This window comes from Hypanus sabinus, chromosome 13, assembly GCF_030144855.1.
Source record: "Hypanus sabinus isolate sHypSab1 chromosome 13, sHypSab1.hap1, whole genome shotgun sequence".
Lineage (NCBI taxonomy): Eukaryota > Metazoa > Chordata > Chondrichthyes > Myliobatiformes > Dasyatidae > Hypanus > Hypanus sabinus.
This window is the reverse complement of record NC_082718.1, coordinates 22919278-22939870: the sequence shown is the minus strand read 5'-3', so window position 1 is coordinate 22939870 and position 20593 is coordinate 22919278. Positions and strand designations below refer to the sequence as shown.

At 41.6% G+C, this 20593-nt stretch overlaps 1 protein-coding gene across 6 annotated transcripts in view; it reads left to right on the top strand.

Annotated features, from left to right (window-relative positions):
• Window positions 1–20593, top strand: part of sfmbt2 (Scm like with four mbt domains 2) — a 220724-nt gene that overhangs the window by 29368 nt on the left and 170763 nt on the right. For 4 of the 6 annotated variants that reach the window (XM_059987321.1, XM_059987320.1, XM_059987324.1 and 1 more), the window contains exons 3-4: window positions 3662–3759; window positions 13416–13656. In XM_059987321.1, the coding sequence (XP_059843304.1) occupies window positions 3662–3759; window positions 13416–13656 (339 nt within the window). The remainder of the gene's footprint in view (window positions 1–3661; window positions 3760–13415; window positions 13657–20593) is intronic. The other 2 variants (XM_059987325.1, XM_059987323.1) reach the window with 1 other exon arrangement.

The window sequence follows — 20593 nt, the reverse complement described above, 5'->3', positions numbered from 1 at the left end:
TTGGACTGGAGGAGTATGTGTGCAATAGTTAAAGTTTTGTATTGAGTGAGAGGAACTAATTGCAGGTATGCTGGCCAAAGTTGTTTCGTTTTTTTTTGCACTGCATAGAAATTTAATTAAATATTCGATTGTTCAGTGTGATCCAGTTGTTCATTGCAGTCTGTTTAAATTTATCTGAATTTTTCTCTGTGGTTACGATGCATGTGGACAGGGATCCACCGGATATACAAGGTGACATCAAGCACCTTGGCCTGATAGCAACCCTAAACCAGCTCCTGAAGTCTACTTCCTTCCACAAAGCGCCTTTCAACCTGTCTCATCCCTCACCTATGTTTCACCTTACTCTTCAGCCATCCGTCTCCTGAACCAGCATGGACATCTTCATTCACCACAATACAGAACTGATCTTTGAGCATGACTGTCTTTTGGACTCATTTTCAAGAGCTCTACAACTCATGTTCTCAGTTTTATTCCCCCTCCTGCCCCCCTCCCCTCCGGTACATCAGATCTGGAGTAACAATTATTTCATTCTCCATTACACTTGGCTACTGGAAATGACATTTTAAAAATCTTGAACCTTTTGTGATTTTTTTTTCATTGATTTTCTTGTACTTTGTTCTACTGTGAATGCCTGCAAGAAAATGGATATCAGGATAGTGTTTGGTAACATGCACTGTATGCACTTTAAAAATAAAATTTTATTTTCAACTTTGTAAACCTCCAGCCAAGCAGTGATATACCGTGACCCATTCCATTTCCTTTGCTGTTTTCACAGTGGCTGTATGTGATTGCGTTCTACTAAGACCTCACCATTGAATACAATGTCACGGGTTTAAATAAAATGATATTTCTCTCTGGGAGGTCACACTCCAGACTCTACACAGTCAGAAATGTAATGAGCCTTTTTGATTTTTAGTCTTGTTATGAGACATTTGGCCCATTGATTCTTGTCTGCCATTCCATCATGGCTGGCTTATTATTCTCCTACCTCCTCCCTGTAACCTTTGACACTCTTATTAATCAAGAATCTATCTACCTCTGTTTTAAATATTACCCAGTGAGTTAGCCTGCACTGCTGTCTGTGCAATGGGTTTCACAGATTTACCACCTTCTGGCTGAAGAAATTTCTCCTCATCTTTGTTCTAAATGGAACATCCCTGCTATTCTGAGGATGTGTACCTTCTGATCCTAGACTCCTTCACTGCAGGAAACATCCTCTCCTCATTCACTCTGTCTAGACTTTTCAACCTGCATGTCACCTCTGAACTTGTAACCAATGTGCAATGATATCAGGTATTCTAGCAAAAAGAAAAAAAGCCAGTGGCAGAAATAATACATCAGGCAGTATCTGTGGAGAGAGAAATGGAACCAACATTTCATTTGGTCTTTCATTAGAACCAATCTAATGAAAGTTAATTACTCTGAGATGTTCACGCTTTACAGATGCTACCTGTTCAATAGAGTACTTCCAAAATTTTCTCTTTTTTTCTTTAGATCACTTACAGTATCACCTGTATGCAGCATCCATAAAACACACATTTAAATCAAAATCAGTAACTTTAACCAGAATTACTTGTTTGAGAAGACAGGACACTTGGAACACCCTTTGATCTTCTCGGTCCAAATTTGCAACTTTGTCATTTAATCTAGTAGTTCTTAATTGTTATTAGATGTACTTCACCTCAATGATCTGTGGTAAGACGGTGTCCTTCTGAGTGGGTTGTGGATGTGTTCAGAATTTCTTTGATCTTTGGCAGTGACCTTTCCATGGCGGTCGTTCTGGTCCCTGTTCCTCGGAGACAGGCGGATCCGGGCTTACAAAAAGTTTCAGTTCCTCTGAACTGCTCCAACTTGGAAGTGAATAGCGGTGTGTGGGAGAGGATCATAGACGTAGTTGAGACGGAAGTGCGAGTGGGCAGGGGAGAAGTGGCCACTGGCTGACCTCACTGACTATTCCAGGCTCTCCCAGCTCTGCTTAGCTCCGCCCAGTAAACCATCACCTCTGATTTTTAAACACGAGATTCAGCAGATGCTGAAAATCCAAAGCAACACACACAAAATTTTGGAGGAACTCATCAGGTCAGGAGGGGATGGAGGATTAGTTAGAAAGTGATAGGTGAAACCAGGTGGGCAGGTGAGGAGGAAAGGTAAAGGGCTGGAGAAGAAGGAATATGATAGGAGAGGAGAGTGGACCATGGGAGAAAGATGGTGGAGGGACACCAAGGGTGGGTGATAGCCAGGTGAGGAGAAGAGGAAAGAGGCCAGAGTGGTGAATAGGAGACGGAGGGGGAGGGAAATTTTTACCAGAAGGAGAAATCGGTATCAGGTGGAGGCCACCCAGATGGAATATGAAGTGCTGTCCTTCCAACCTGAGAGTGGCCTCATGCAGTAAAAGTAGAGACCATGTACCAACATGTTGGAATGGGGATAGAAATTAAAATGGTTGGTCACCAGGAAATTCTTCACCTGCCTGATGGATCAGAGGTGCTCAACAAAGCGTTCCCCAATTTACATCGGGTTTCACCAATGTAGAGGAGGTCTTGTTGGGAGCACTGGATACAGGAGATGACACCAACAGATTCACAGGTGAAGAGTTACCTCACCTGAAAGGACTATTTGGGGCCCTTAATGGTGGCAAGGGAAGAGGTAAGTGGGCAGGTGTAGTATTTCAGTCACTTGCAGGGGTATGTGCCAGGAGGGGGATTATTGGGCAGGGATGAATAGACAAGGGAATTACGGAGGGAGCAATCCCTGTGGAAAGTGGAGAGTTGAAGGGAAAATTGATATTTGGTTTAGAAGGAAACGATTGGTGTTGTGCATCCGTTGCATAAGTGATGACAAAAGAAACACCCTTCCCTTGCCCTCTGTCTCCAGGCTTTTCAGTATCCATTCTGACCATCACGCTCACACACTCGGCCATTTGCAAGCACAAGAGCAGTGTGTTATGCTATGTTCAGGTTGGGCACTATGGGGAAACATTGCTGTTTGTGCAAACAGACCGAGCCGAAAGCTTGACTATCCCACCAACAAGATTTAAGATTGTTTATTGTTTTTCATCAATACACAAGTGTAAAGCAGGACAAAATGATTGTTACTCTGGATCTAATGCAATTTGAGACAATTTTAGATTTGTTTTTCAGCTTGCTTGGTCGATAATTGGAAATATTTTTTTGTGTTATAAATATTTCATTATCTAATGAGGCTTCTTTTGTTTCTCAACTGTGAAGTGCAAAATTCTCTGGTACCAAATAACTCATCCTCCCACTTGTTCTGTCTAGTTGCATTTACTCTGTAATCCTTGCAATTGTGACATTTCTGGAGTTCCCCATCACTGCTCTTTTTTTTAAAAAGTGAATTATAACGAGGTAAAGATTTACTTGGTCAGATTTTTTTTTCAAGCAACAGGTTTAGTTATTGGTATTATTAATGCATATATATCTCTGACCATTGTACTTGGCCTCCAGTTCCTGATGGGTACAGAGCTATAAATTGGAGTTAATGTGGCTGTTGAATTCTATCAGATTGCAGAATGTGGGGTTACATTGAGAACTAAGGCCTGTGTGGGCTTTTGGTGCTGCTAGTTATGTGGAAAATAATTATACATACTTGTCAGTTTTATATCTCAAATCTTGATGACAAGTAACTTCTTATCCTCTTTAAGCAGATGGAGGATCAGGTGGTGACGAACCTGACTTCAACTGGGATGAATATCTTGAAGAAACGGGCGCAAGTCCTGCTCCTCATAATTCATTCAAACATGTACGTATGTAACTTTTCTCGAACAAGATGAGATTATAGCCATTATCATTTTGACCTTGTAGTTGACATCTTGGGAGACATTTATTTCCAGCCTTGTGCTATGGTTGGCTTATTTGGTTGGTTTTTATTGTCATTTGCACATCGGCTGTTTGCCCGTTCTGTTGGGTGCGATCTTTCATTGAATGTGTTGTGTTTCTTGCATTTACTGTGGATTCCCGTAGGACAGTGGTCCCTGGATCACTGGGCCATGGACAGGTACCAGGCCGGGAGGAAACGATATGATTTGGTGATATGAAACGATATGAGTCAGCTGCACCTTCCCTCATTCCCACGACCTTGCATGCGAGGTCATCAGTCGCCTAAGCGCAGTGATAACCCTTGTGCCAGGGATCACTGGCTGGCTTCGGGTAACCAGCTGCCTCGAGCAGCCGGTGGCAAGTACAGATGCTACTGGCCTGGAGCCAGACAGATGGACGCCACCTCTAAACCTGTTTAGCACACTGAATGTTTGTGGGGAACCTGGTGCTAAAATATTCGCAGACGGCCTAATTCGGGCTCAGGGTTTCATAAGTAGCAGAGCAGCTACCTCGCTGCGATCTACTGAAAGTCATCCCTCCAGCCAAACTTTTGTCAGCCAATAGATCCTACTTACCTACGGGGGGGGGGGGGAGATCGCAGGCGCATGCCCTGTCGCACTCCTTGCTCGGTTGGTCGGTTGCTCTGTCTGGACTGTGACCGCCGTGGCCCCCGGCACGGGGGCCTCTGACCTTTACCTTGTCCTCTCACACCAGCCGCACCAGGCCAAGGCAACGGGTGGGCGGGTGGCTGCAATTTGGGCCTGGAGGCTCTCTAATGAGGCAATGAAGCCCTCAAAACTTCTTCGGTACCCTGAGTCCAAGCACTCTGCACTTAAAGACAAACCCATTGAGTATTTTGAGTGGAAAAAACGTGAGCAAGCGCTGAGAGCCACAAAAACTAAATTGCAGAATAGACTGGACATAAGGAGCCCCCTTTGAGTATCGCTGTCTCCCATCACCCCTCGATGGGACTGTCTTGTTGCAGGGAAACAAGCCCAGGGCTCCCACTGATTCAGTGATATTGGTGCGTTGCAATGATTTTATAATTTCATACGAGAAAAATATGCACTGTGTGCTTAATATTAAATTCATTAGATAAACCCTTTTAGAAACAAAATTGAGTGTATTAGCCACTTATAAGTGACTTATAGTTATCACCTATATTCTGGTCTCGATTAACACCTCCCCACCCCCTGTCGGCCAATCCACAAGAATATTGTCGATATTAAACTGGTCCACGGTGCAAAAAAGGGTTGTTGAGCCCCTGCCGTAGGAAAATGAATCTCAGGGTTGTATAAGGTGATGTGTATGTAAATTGATAGTTTACATTGATCTTCAAATATAGAACATTAATAACTTCATTGTGGTTAAATAAAGGCGTGGATTAAAACACCAGAGTAGTTTGGGTTAATCAAAAGATTAATGTAGACCACACATTTTAAGTTGTTTAGTAATCTACTGAAAGCAGCCTTCTCAGAATACAACTGAACAGAAATGGTTTGTGTACCTGAGCATAGAGGTGCTCCCTCATCTTCAAGAATGTGTCTTTCAGGCACCTCGTGGTTTATCACATCAGAACAATTTAATTCAATGTATTACTGACTTCCAGCATTCCATCGGGCATCAATTGAGCTGTATTTACTATATGATGCTTGAGGTGGTCTGAAAATACATATCCATCAAGGATGAGGTAATATTAAGTGGTGTTTCAATAGACTACCTATTCATATCTTCTTTGCTATTATAGTGAGCTGTTTTCAGTCATAGTGAGGAATACAGTTAAGCAACAACATTTCAGCACCAAACAAATAAAAGCCATTGCTTTTCGCTCAGCTTTTATTTCCGTTTAGTGTCAGACCTTGTGTGCGATATTTTGGGTGTATGTACTATGTGGATGTATTAAAGTCTGGGGCTTTAACTTTATCGTAGCCTGCTAAACAGCATGTCCATGATTTTGATGAAAGAGCTTTTAGATTAAAAAAAAGTAATTTCTGGATAGAACATACAACAGTACAGCACAGAGAAAAGGCCCTCGGCCCACAATGTTGTGCCAGACCGCTTTCCATATTGTTCAATTTCCTTTACACTCACGTGCCTATTTAAATGTCTCTTAGAAGTCCTCAATGTATCTGCCTCTACCACCACCTCAGGCGGCACATTGAAGTCTCTGTGCCTCTCACATCTCCTTTGAACTTGTTTCCTCTCACCTTAAATAGTTGCTGTGGCTTTCGATGATGCCAACCCTCAAGCAACAGCTTTGTCATTAATATCAGTCTCTGTCACTGCTCACCCCCACCCCCCCCCCCCATGTACTGGCCTCCTTCCCTTTACAGACCCGTTTATGATTCAGAATTGATCAGGTCTAGACCATCTGTTTGGTTCCACAGATGTTGCTTGACTCTCTGAGTTCCACTAGCAGATAGTGTTTAGCTTTGCCAGGGACACAACCTCCCTCTGTCAGAATCAGGTTTAAAATCACTGGCATTGTCCTGAAATATATTGGAGGCTTTCTTTCTCCTGTCCGACAACATAAAGCAAACAGCATTATGAAGGACCCCACACACCCCTCATACAAACTCTTCTCCCTCCTGCCATCTGGGAAAATGCACTGAAGTATCTGGGCTCTCACGACCAGACTATGTAACAGTTTCTTCCCCCAAGTCATCAGACTCCTCAATACCCTGAGCCTGGACTGACACTAACACTGCCCTCTACTGTGCCTATTGTCTTGCTTATTATTTATTGTAATGCCTGCACTGTTTTGTGCTCTTTTTGCAGTCCTGGGTAGGTCTGTAGTCTAGTGTAGTTTTTTTTCTGTGTTGTTTTTGCGTAGTTCAGTGTAGTTTTTGTACTGTTTCATGTAGCACCGTGGTCCTGAAAAACGTCACATTTTTAATGTGTACTGTGCCAGCAGTTATGGTCGAAATGACAATAAGAAGTGACTTGACTTGACTCCTCAACCTGCCTTTTTGTCACATTTATTTTGTCTGAGAACTTTGTACCAGGAAGTTGAGCCTCTGGGATTCTTATGCAGTCATTGCCTCGATCGCATACTGTGTCAGCATTTTAGATTTGGTATGACACATAAATGTAAGGAAAGGGTATAATGCCATTTGGAAATGGGTTGAATAACCTGATAAGAGCTATTTGCTCGTCTGCAGGGAAGTACCAGCAAGGGCTAACGGATTTTTTCCCCCCCTGTATTTAACCTTGCCCATGCAATTAATTTTCTCCCATCCTTATTATTTGGACAAAGCAGGATAAAGAAACAAGCATTGAAGAAATAAAATTGACAGCAGTATCAAATGGAATATTTGAGCAGACTCGATAAAAACACAAGAGATTCTGCAGGTACTGAAGATCCAGAGTAACAGACACCAAATGTTGGAGGAGTTCCAGCAATCAGGGAACATTTATGGGAAAGAACAAAGAGCTGGCAGTCTGGGCCCAGAGGCTTCATCAGGACTGGAAAGGAAGTGGAAAGAAGAAGAAGTTGGACTGGAGGGAAGGAACATAGCTAGAGCATAATGGGAGAAACCAGGTTAAACTAAACTAGCTTTAAGTTGGAAAGTGAATGGCACCAGAATATGAATTGTCAGTAGACAACAAAGCGCTGTTTTCTATCTCTTAAAAGGACACTCCATTCACAAGCAATTCAGTGCAGCAGAATAGTCATATAAAGGAGTCCCGATGAAGGGCCTTGCCCCAAAATGTCAGCTGTTTATGCAAGATGCCAGAATATCAGAAATGCGAGAATGTCGGGGTATAAGTGAGTGTAGTTGTTGTTACTAGGGAGAAGGTGCTTGGGAAGCTGAAAGGTCTGAAGGTAGATAAGTCACCTGGACCAGATGGACTGCACCCCAGGGTCCTGAAAGAGGTAGCTAAAGAGATTGTGGTAGAGGTGTTAGTAGTGATCTTTCAGGAACCACTGGATTCTGGAATGGTTCCAAAGGATTAGAAAATTGCAAATGTCACCCTACCCTTTAATACAGGGAGGGAGTTAGAAGAAGTTAGCCTGACTTCAGTGACTGGAAAATGTTGGAGCCAATTATTAAGGGCAAAGTTTCAGGAAACTTAGAAGTGCATGATTAGTAAGCCCCCTCCTGAAGAGGAAATCTTGCCTGCCAAATCTGTTGGAATTCTTTGAGGAAACATTTCATCATACGAAAGTAGTACAGTTACATCGACTTCTGAATTTCAGAGGCAGAGTACAATGTACCAACACTAGTTTATATTGATCTGCAAATTCCTTTGCATCTCTCCAAAAAAAAATGGACTAAGCCAATTTTCAACTGCTCAATGCCTATGAGAGTAATATTGTGCCCATTTCTGTGTGTCTAAAGACTGACAGGAAATGTGACTCTGTCTTTCTGGAATTTGTATTTTTCCTGAATGTGGAATTGGGGGGGGGGGGGGAAATAGCAACAATGTTGCAGGATTCAAAATTTGTCTTTTGTGTGATCTTCAATTTCACTGTACCAAATAAAAACATTATTATTCACAGTAACAGATCACGCTAGCTGCTTTTCCCCTGAGTGGGCTATCCGTTAAGCGTCACTCAGATCTCATTGGGATCTGTGACATGAAATCGGACTTTCACGTGTCCTTTTCCTTCGGTGGCTATGGTCTCTGTCACTTTCAGCTTCCCATGTTCAGCACCGTTCCCGGCTGCTGTTAGGGATTCATCAGGGAGTTTGCTCAAACACTGAGTTCAAGAAGAGGAGATTTTTCTCTACCCTGTCTTGCAGCTCACAACAGGGATGTGAAGGTTTCCCTGTATTTCAAGTCTCCCAAAAATATACGTGTAATAAACTCCAGTCATGTAATATTACCCCTTAAAGAGATTTCCCTGGAGAGTATCCGTGATCCACTTGCACAAAGAGTGTGCTCCTGGGGGGCAGGGGGCAGTATCTGTTCCTAACCAGTCTGACCTGACCCCTCTAATCCTCTTGGCACCCTCTTCCAACCCCTCCCATCCTTGCACCATCTACTCATTAATGAACAACACTGTCTGTGCAGCGAGAGTGCTGCTTGCATTGGGGGGCATATCTTTAGGAATTGGCTGTAGTGGTCGCATCTGGTAAGCTCATTTCTGGCAACTGCGAGAGCACCCAGTTGATTAGTAGAATACACCACACTGAAGCTAACCCTCCTCAGTCCTATGAAGAATTCTGACGAAACTTCTGCAAAACTCTTAACTGGAGATATAACAAGTGCAAGAGATTCAGCAGACGCAGGAAACTCACAACAACACACACAAGTTGATGAGGATCTCATCGGGCCAGGCGGGATCTATGAAAGCAATCAGCAGTCGGTGTTTCAGGCTGAGACACTTCATCAAGATTCACGAAGGGCCTTGATGAAGGGTCTTGCCCTGAAGCACTGACTGTTTACTGCCTTCCACAGATGCTGTCTGACCTGCTGAGTTCCTCTAGCATTTTTCATCTATATTGTAATTGAAGGTGTCGCTCTCTGAGACTTTTGCAAACTCTTCTAATTCCATGCAGTTGTAGGCTAAAGTGTTTCAAGTTCATTAAGTCAGGCCAATACTTTGTGATGCTGAATCCCCATTTCATTGTTCCTTAAAGTCTAGTCAACAGTATTGGCAGTCCTGCACTTGTGTAAGGAGATGACTAGAAATGGTAAAGCAAGGTAGAGTCATAGAAACAGGCCCTTCAGCCCATTTAGCCCATGTTGAAATATTATTCTTCCTAATCCCATCAACCTGCACCAACTATACCCCTCTCATCCATGTACTTATCCAAACATTTTTTAAATGTCGTAATCAAACCCACACCTACCACTTATTCCGGCAGCTTGTTCCACACTCCCATCACCCTGTTAATGAAGAAGTTTCCCTTCACATTCACCTTAAACATTTCATCCTTAACCCATGATCTCTAGTTCTAGTCACACCCAACCTAGTGGAAAAAAGCCTGTGTGTTTTACCCTGTCTATACCCCTATACCCATCATAATTTTGTATATCTCTATCAAATCTCCCCTCATTGTCTTGCGCTCCAGGGAATAAAGTAGGCATGAAATAATTGATATTTAACTATTTATAATAATTTTTCCCTTAAATTCTCCAAGGCTAAAACAACTGACTTAAAAATTTGTGTATGAATTCTATGGAGACACTTTTATGAATAAGACTTGGGATTTCCTACATGGTTTTCAGATTCTGCGATTGCCCTCCTGGGTCCTCCGAACAAGTGATATCATTGCATACAGAGGCCTGGACCTGTACGTTAACATGTAGTGACTGTATTATGAGTGCTTGTGTAGAAGTATTCCTTCACAGGATGTGACCATTGTTTCATTATTTGTAAAAGGGACCTGAATGAGGTAGACTCAAACATTGGAAACCCTCCTTAGATAATCCCCTTCTTTGTGCTCTCCGTTAGATTGTGACGTCTCTCAAAGTCTTTGTGTCTGCCCAGTCTGTGTCACAATACTCAATTGCAAGCCTCACTCCTGCCCATTCCTTCTTTGAGTGTCAGGCCTTTGAACTTTTTTCAGTAGTTGGCTCATGAACAACAGTGACCTGCCCTACACTGTATATAGTTCCTTTCCGAGCCCCAAATATTTCCTAGGTTGTTGATTCGGGGACAAATGGCAGTAGCTGCAAAAAAAACAAGAAGAATAGGAGGTGATGGGCCATCATGTTAAGTGGGACAGTAGTGTAGCAGTTAGCTTAACGTTTTAGTGCCAGTGATCTGGATTCAGTTCCCGCCGCTGTCAGTAGGGAGTTTGTTCTTTCCGTGACCATGTTCCGGTTTTCTCCTGCATTGCAAAGACATACAAGCGAAGGTTAGTAAATTGTGGACATGCTGTGTTGGTGCTGGAAGCGTGATGGCAATAGTGGGCTGCCCTCCACGGTTGGTTTAAATGATGGATTTCATTGTGTTTCAATATTTCAATGTACGTGTGATAAATAAAGCTAATCACTTGCACCCGCCCACTCATTTCTTAAGCCTTGGGCCTTTATCATTTTTCGGAAGTTGACTTTTGAATACTGCCTTACCATGTACCATCAATTTATAGTACCTTTGCAAGCTTGAAATGTTTTCTAGATTCAAGATTTGGGGACAAGTAGCATGATGGGCAATGAGTAGAGTTTAAAAAAAAGGCAGTTATAGGCCATTGTGCTAAACTATGTAGAACCTTGATTAGACAAAAGAGGCATTATTTGAAAACAGATCCCTATTTTACAGAGTACATAGAGGAAAAGATGGTTTCTTTTTTTTGTTGTATCTAGGTTGTTAATCCATATCAGCTACAGGAGGTACCTAATAAAGTGGTTACTGAGTATACGTTCATGGTCTTCTACTGCTGTAGATTCAGATTCAGTTTATTGTCATTTATAAACCACAAATACAATGAAGTTAAAAACTGAGACAACGTTCTCTGGAATGATATCACGAAAAACCACACAACAGACCACACAAGAAAAACCACGTAACGTTTGGTAACCCCCAATCCAGAGTCTGGAGAGGCTGCTGAGTATCGATATCGCGCTACTGTCTTAGCACGTTCCCCGGAAAGAAACTACAAACCCATCAGACAAACCTAAAGCTACAAGACCTACACAAAACCACATAGATTACATACAAGTATAGTTAACGTATAGTTTCAACAGTGCAGACAATACCATAATTGATAAAAGACTAATTGACAGAGACCACATAATTATAACACATAGTTTCAACAGTGCAAAGCAATACCGTAATCTTATAAAGAACAGTCCATGCACGGTTTAAAAGAAAGTCTCAAAAGTCCCGACAGCCCATCATCTCACACAGACGGTAGAAGGAAGAAAAACTCTTCCTGCCATGAACCTCCAGCGCTGCAGCTTGCCAATACAGCACTCTGGGAGCTCCGACCACAGCCCATCCATTTCAGGGTTTGATGCATTGTGTGTTCATAGATGCTCTTCTGCACAGCACTATTGTAATGTGGTTATTTGAGTTGCAGTCACCTTCCTGTCAGTTTGAAACAGTTTGGCCATTTTCCTCTGAAATCTCTCAGTAACAAGGTGCTTTTACCCACAGAAATACTACTCACCAGATTTGGTTTTTTTCCCCACATGATTCTCTGTCGACTCTAGAGACAGTTGAGTGTGAAAATCTCAGGAGATCAGCAGTTTCTGAGATAGTCAAACCACCCCATCTGGCACCTACATTCATTTAATGGTCAGTCACTTAGATCACATTTCTTCCACATTTCCTTAAGGCATGGATTATTTTTTCAAGGAAATAGTTTGGTGGTGGCCTGATGATTCTTATAGTTATGATTCTGCTTGATATTAAAAGCTTGACAAAGTATTTCCAATTGCAGGGAATTTCGACCATCATAGACATTGTTTTTAAAGAATTTAGGATATCGAAAATGAAACAGAATGATACCAGGATCAGGTTTAATTATCACTGGCGTAAGTTGTGGAATTTGTTATTTTGCCACAGCAGGACAGTGCAATGCATAATAAAAACTATTAATTACAATAAGTATATACAAAAAAAAGTAGCGCCAAAAGAGGGGAAAATTGCAAAGTAGTGCTCATGGGTTAATTATCCGTTCAGAAATCTGTTGGTGGAGGAGAAGTTTCCTGAAACATTGAGTGTGTGTTTTTGGGCTCCTGTACAACTGCCTTGATGATAGCAAGGAGAAGGGGGCATACCCTGGGTGATGGAGATCCTTAATGAGGGATGCCACCTTTTGAAGGTGTTCTCAATGCTGCGGAGGCTAGTGCCCGTGATGGAGCTGACTTGAGTTTACAACCTTTTGCAGCTTTTGCCAATCCTGTGCAATGGACCCTCCACACCAGACTGTGTTGCAACCTGTTAAAATGCTCTCCATGTTGCATCTGTGGAAATTTGTGAGTGTCCTTGGTGACATAGCAAATCTCCTCAGACTCCTGATGAAGTATAGCCACTGTTGTGCCTTCTTTGTATTTGCATCAACTAAGTTGGGCCTCACAGATGTTGACACCTAGGAACTTGAAAGTGCTCACCATTTTCCACTTCTGATCCCCCGACCCTCCCTTCCATGAAGTCCACAATCAATTCCTCACTCTTACTGACATCGAGTGCGAGGTTGTTCGTGCAGTACCACCCTACCAGCTGATTATCTGAGCTGATCATGTTAAATTAAAGGTAAGAAGAAGCTTGTATGGAACATAATGCTGATGTTGGGTAGATGGGATGAATGGCCTGTGCCATGGATCCTTAATACTCCTGTCTTATGGAATAATTCTGCTCCATACAGTTGTCTCCCATAAATTATAAGTAACTTTTTACCAGAGACTGGTGAATCTGTGGTATTCATTGCCATAGGTGGATTTGGAGGCCAAGTCATTAGGTATATTTAAAGCAGAGGTTGACAGGTTCTGCTGGAAATGTTCTTGATAGGCTCGTGATTTTGTATGAATGTCAAAGCCTCCGGGAACAAGGCTGCTGAATAGTGTAGGGAGGGATAATAAATCAGACATGATGGAATGGCACACAGACTCAATGGGCCTAATTCTGCTCTTGTGTCTTGCGGTCTAAATAAACAATTGATATTTTTCTCTTGTTCACAGGTTGAGATCAGCCTCCAGAGTAGTTTCCAGCCGGGAATGAAGTTGGAAGTTGCTAATAAGAGTAATCCCAACACGTACTGGGTTGCCACAATCATCACAACGTGTGGACAACTTTTACTCCTGCGATATAGTGGCTATGGAGATGATCGCAGGGCAGACTTTTGGTGTGATGTCATGACTGCAGATTTGCATCCTGTTGGGTGGTGCTCGCAAAATGAGAAGGAGTTGAAACCGCCTGAAGGTATGATCTCTGTAAAGTTTACGGATTGCTTGCTGCGATTAGGGATCATAGAAATTGTCCTGTGGTCTACTGGAAATGTTCTCTGCTAAATTCTTGGGCTTTGCTCTGAGAAGAAAGTTCATACAAGAACAGTGGGGTAAACAGATGTCTAAGCTTAAGTATTCATCTGGAGTCAACGGGGTGTCAGCTTGTCTAAGTTGATTGACAGGATTTAAGTGAAGCTTGTGAGCTGAGATGGTCTGAGCCTGCTATCTTAGACCTTGGGCAGGTTTCCAAATTTCTCTACTCACTTTCCCAGTCACAAAATCCTGGCCACTGATTAGAATATAGAGGACAAAAATATTGAGGGGATTTTTTTTTTTGAATGGTTGTGCATGTGACATTGTCTGCAAGAAGTGTGAGGGTGGGGTGGGGTGGGGCAGCAATTAAAGGAAAACTTGACCCCTTCAGGAAGGGGGCTCGAGCTTGCAAACTCGAGTTTTACTTGAATGGGACAAAACCTGTGTGGCTGACCATTCTCTGGAGGCAGGGTGACATTCTAAGTATATTCCTGAAGTTGCTTGCCGCTGATCTAATAGACTTCCTAGGTTTTGCTGTGGGCAGCTAGGTTTCCTGCATTTTAGGATTAACCCAGTGTGCGCAAGGAAAGCCCGCTTTCTGAGTTTCACATCCAAAACTCTGTCACCAGCCTTTTTAATTCACTGAAGTTGATCAGCAAATATTCAAAGCATAGCTGCCTTGATGAATGCAAATGTATATTATGTTTCACCTCTGCCTACTAACCTACACCCCCACCACCACTACTTTATCATTTCCTGTCGTGTCGCCTTGCGTACAGATGCTCCTGTGTCTAGTATCACTTTGTGGACGTACAACTAATCTATATTATTTGGGGGGGGGTGTGTGTATCTCATGATAGTTTACATATATATTAAATATATATATTGTAGTACATATATATTTGTATTTTTTGTTTTTTTTGCACTGCATCGAATCCAGACAATTATTTTGTTCTCTTTTACACTTTTATGTATTGAAAATGCCATCAAATAATCTTAGATCTATATTTTTTTTAATGATTAGTTCCGACATTTTTTGTGGACTTTGACAGTAGACATTTGCAGAATAAATAAAGAAGATACTAAAACAAACCTCTGAACTTTAATTAGAAGACTGTTATTAAAAGATGTTAGTTATGGCTAAGTGTTGAATAAAACCTCCAGGATCCTCTATTTTCCATAAATTTTTTGTCTAATTTGAGGCTGATATAATTTTTAATTCTGTAATTTGAATGAGCCGTTACGACTACTAGTTAATGAGTTGAGTTGGCATTCAACACAACAGAGCTCCCACAGCAGTTCAAAGAAAATATCAAATAAAAATCCTTTCTTTTGCTGTGTATAATGGGCAGTGTGTTTCAGAAAGGCAGCTATATCAAGTAGCTAATTAGTGTCTGCTTCATTTTCTTTGGTCTTGTACACTTTTGGATAAACGCTGTCGTGAAACACCTAATAATGGCTAAAAATTCAGAGGTTGGGGGGCTGGATTTGTACATGTGAATCAGCTCGATGTTTTAGATACACTTTAACAGTGGGAACGATTGTTTGTCACAAATTGTATTATCATAATATCAGTTATGCTGCTAGAGCTAATATTTACAGGACAATTTCAGTGGGGTGGGGAAGAACAATTAAAATCAAAACAAAATTGACCACTGGACACAAATATTTTAATATTGAAGTAAGTTCCAATTTTTTTTTGAAAGACAATGGTTTGGAATACAATTTATTTTGGAAAAATTGGTTAGCTGCCATTTTTAAGTCTCCTTGGTATTGGACAGAGAATTACACATTTTTTTTCTTCCCTGCATATTCGGCTTTTAATTTAGATGTGTGATAGCTTAAAGATTTTTGTGGCAATTCTAACATGGAGCATAGTACACAAACAGGCCCTTCAGCGCACAAAGTTGTGTCAAGCCAGTAAAATTAGTAATCAAACGGCCAACTAAACTAATCCATTCTGTCTGCACAATGTCCATATCCTTCCATTACCCTCACATGAGCCTATCTAAATGCCTCTTAAAAATCCCTAATGTATCTGCCTTTACCACCACCCCAGGCAGCACATTTCAGGCACCCACAAAATCTTAATTAAAAAAAAACTTGCCCCTCACATTCCTTTTGAACTTTCCCCCTCTCAAATGCATGGCCTAGAATAATGTAGGGAAATTCTAAAGTACAACGCATAATCAAGAGTCCTTGGCAGTAGCTTGCAAAATGTATTCACATTTTCAGCTTCTCCACAATGAATACTCACATGTGCAAGTTATGAATGTCAAAATCCAAGAGGGATTTAAATTTGAATTACTTTGTATGTTTTTTTTCAAAATTCAATTTTTTTAAAATTGAGCAATGCACCCATGCATTACATTTATTTGTGTTGCTTGCTAAATATATTCAGCGATATCTACTTATAGTTCAAGGCAACTGTTTTGAGGGTTGTACTTGGTAGTTAGACTAGTTATTTTAGATTACGTTGTTTCTTATAATGAGGTGTCTGAATTAATAATGGAGGCAGCAAATGCAGCTATGAAATTCTGCTCCTCCTGCTGGTCATGCTTTTTAATGACAAAATGTGTCCTGTTCATCCACAACTTAAATTCTGAATGACTGTAGACTGTCTCTTGAAGAATGGTGAGGGGGGTGGGGGGAAGGAGTGGAGGTCGGGGGTATCTCATTGAAACCTATTGAATGTTGAAATGTAGATAGAGTGGTAGTGGAAAGGATGTTTCCAGTGGTCAGAGAGTCTAGGACCAGAGGGCACAGCATTAGAATAGAGGGACGTCAATTTAGAATAGAGGAGGAATCTTCAGCCAGAGGGTGGTGAATCTGTGAAGTACTTTGCCACAGATGGCTGTGGAAGCAGAGTCATTGAGTATATTTAAAGTGGAGTTTTAGGTGCTTGATTAGTTACACCATCAAAGGTTATGGGGAGAAAGCAGGAGAATGGGGTTGGGAGGGATAATAAATTGGGCTGAATTGCTTAGTTCTGCTACAATGGCTTATGGTGTACTTAATAATGGAGGAGTCAAATCCAGTTTTGAAATTCTGTTCATGCATTTTACTGACATAAATATTTGCTATTCATCTCTAACATTAATCCAAAGTAACTATAGTGTGTCTTTAGATGCAGTTGTTTTGCTGAATTTTGCAAAATTTAGCAGCTTGATCATTTATTGCGCATGTTACTATTTGCATTTTGTTATTTTTCTCATTTTAGACTAATTTTTTTGTGAATATGTTGTGAATTGGTTTAGCCAAATAAAACTAAACAAGAGAATTATTCTTTATATAGTTGGTCTGTAAAGATCTTTTTTAAATAGCTGGTTGTGTTTATCTACAGCGCTGCAAAATCTTTTGATTTAACAGTATTTCCTTTCATTTAGATATTTATATCATGTTATAAGAAAATGTTTGGTCCCCAGGTGTTCTTGAAGCACACTTGGTTTCCATGTGACACCTTGAAAGAACTATGAATGGGGTTTGGGCAGTGGAAGGGGGAATTGAGTAGAGAAGTGTGAAAAACAGAATGAAACACTTAAATAATTAGTAATTAAATAATACAAAGAATAATCAGCCATTAAGTGTTTAACCATTGCAAAGTGTATAAATACAAACTACCAATATTCCAAAATTTAGAAGTTGTGACCTCCCTTTTAAGTTATCTTAATTTCTATTTAGTGTTCTTTTTAAAAGGCTGATCTATACTTGTGTGTCGCATCTACACCGTAGGTATCGCGTATCCTACACCGTACCTATGCTCTACCCTATGCCAGAGGGTGACGTGTACCTCTCCAGAAAAGTTATTCACGCGTCGGGGCGATGCAGACCGCAACAACTGTGATTGGTCTGTTTGGTAGCATCGCATTTCTGATTGCTTCTTCTCCGCCATGTCTGTAGGCTGTGTGTACTCCGATGTGAAATAGATGAACCAAATTGTCAAGTCTACCTGCCGACATGCGAAAATGTTTGAAATACATTTCCTTGTCCATGTCTCTCACGAAGAAACTCAACACAGTGGCATAAAAACGCCACCCCCAACCAGTGTTTTGGTGCACACTAACACATGCTGGCTACGGCGTAGAGTGATCCAGAAGTGAAAATCAGGGTTACAGCGTAGGCTGCGGCATAGCCCGTACACACAAGTATAAATCAGCCTTTACATGTATCGATCTCTACCTCGCCTGTGTGGGACTGTGTGGGACTGGGAGAAGCTGCAGGGGATTGTGGATGTAGTCAGTTCCATCTTGGGCACTAGCCTACAAAGTGCCCAGGACATCTTCAGGGAGCGGTATCTCAGAAATGCAGTGTTTATTATTAAGGACTTCCAGCACCCAGGGCATGCCCTGTTATCATCGGGTAGGAGGTACAGAAGCCTGAAGGCACACACTCAGCGATTCAGGAACAGCTTCTTCCCCTCTGCCATCCGATTCTTAAATGGACATGGAACCCTTGGACACTACCTCACTTTTTTAATATACAGTATCTCTGTTTTTTGCATTTTTTAAAAATTATTCAATGTATGGATACTACAATTGATTTACTTAATTATTATTTTTTCCCCCTTCTATATCATGTATTGCATTGAACTGCTGCTGCTAAGTTAACAAATTTCACGACACATGCCAGTGATAATAAACCTGATTCTGATCATTGTATTCATGTGTGGTTTCTGAGATCTGTCTTAAGTCCAGTTGCACTGCATATTCTTTTACTCCGCATGCTTGCTGTACCTTTTGATAAGCGGCTTTCAGAATTATGCACAGGATCTTAGAGCATTCGGGATGCATTTGTAGAAATGAGAGTGCGTGTAGAGTCAGTGCTGGGACAGGTCCTGGTAGCCCATGTTGCTGTGGGCGCTGCTGTGCCAGGAACTTGGTGCAAATCCCAGTCTGCCTTGCAGCTCAGTGTGTGGAGAGGCTGCCTGTGAGGGTTGGGGTTTGGTGAGTTGGCAGTGTGACAAATATAATATACATTGAGCCCTCCGACTGCATCCCGGTGAGAGTGCGGGTCACTGGACCTGCAGTAGTCATGTATCAACAGAACACCCACATCCTATTGAGGTGGAAGGAATGTCATGATAGCATAGTGATTAGTATAACACTATTACTGTGGCAGACCTGAGTTTCAATTCCGCCGCTTTCTGTTTGTACGCTGTCTCCGTGACTTCATGGGGAATGGATAGAACACAGGAGATATCCCTGACACAGTGAACCTCAGTTTTTTTAAGTGATGATTTGGAGTTTCATAGTGCAGGCTGTGTTCTTCACTCTCCAAGTACAACCAACGTGCACCTCGTCGGAAAAGACTGCTGCCTGTAATAAAATTATGCATGGCATGAACTCTATCCGAAGTCAACTGGATTTTAAGTTTTGTTTAGTGACAGTTGATGCAAATCAAAGCATATCTGGCGACGATGGTGGAGGCTGGTACAATAGGGTCTTTTAAAAGACTCCTGGACAGGTACGTGGAGATAGAAAAATAGAGGGCTATGGGTAACCCTAGGTAATTTTTAAGGTAAGGACCTGTTCGGCACAGCTTTGTGGGCCGAAGGGCCTGTATTGTACTATAGGTTTTCTATCTTTCTATATCGCTGTTCTTCCAAATGCAGTCCCTGGACTTGATCTCGCGATTGGACCCTTAAAGTCATAGGATATACTTGTTTGGTCTATTGCCTTTGATGCTGACGTACCAGTTTAAAACATTTTTGTCAAAACAGAAATTAGATCCTGCAGTATTTTGGTGCGCAAACAAATTTTATTTCAATAGAAGAAATAAAACAGGAGAACTAGGAACATATCATGATGCATGAAATTCATAATTTTGCTTCTGAGTTCCCAGTGAATGGAGAAATCTAGACTACACATTGGTAACAATAGTATGCATTGTGCATCTCACTGAGATTTTAATCTATGTTACGGATACTCATATGAAAGAAGGAATTCACAAAGCTCCCTTAAGAGTTTCTACTGAAAGGTGTCATGGAATATTATCTAAGAAACTACCCTGTTTCACTGGGTAGTTATCCTTCCACATCTCCATCATTTACTGTTTATGGTTTGTAGCCGATATTTAATCATTCGGCAAGTCACTCAAAGAGCTGGTCTTCTAGATGTTGGGGATGCTTTCATTCAAAGGGCAGCTTTTAGGCTCTTAGCCGGTCCTGATGAATGATCACGGCCTGAAGTTTTATAGAGCGGCAACATTATGTCACAGCTCTTGAACTCAATCCGCTGACTAATGAAGGGCAACACACCTCGTACCACCTTAATCTCTCTATCAACTTGTGTGACATCTTGAACAAAAGTGAAAAAACAGTCTGCTGGTGAAACAGTAAATGTGTGTGGAGGGTTGGGGGAAGAGAGGAATTGTTGATGTTTTGCATCAAAGCCCTGCTCGGGACCCTGAAGCAGGGTTTTGATCTGAAATGAGGACACATCTTTTCCCCCTCTTTCCCCCCCCCCCGCCCGCCACACCACCTTCTGCAAACGCACAGATGCCAGCTGGCTTCATGTTTCTTTGGCACTGTTGCTCGAGATTTTTAACATCCACAGACTCTTCCCTGCCACACACATTGAAGATATCTTGATGTTTGCTCAATCCATTTTAATATTTGTCATAATTCCCAGGCGTGGATTTGATTTTTGTGCCTAGACTGAACACTATTCTCCTCTTCCATTAACCCCTTCAATTTCCTGCATGCTGTTTGCTCCACATGGTGTTTTTGAGTTATAACGCCTCTTAGTTGAACATTTAGGTGGCTGACAATATGCATAAGAGGTTTCCGCTTAGTTATTCTGATTTCTTTCACTGTAATCAGATGAGATGATGAAATATTGATAATAATCTTCCAGACTGGGGTATATTTATATTAATAG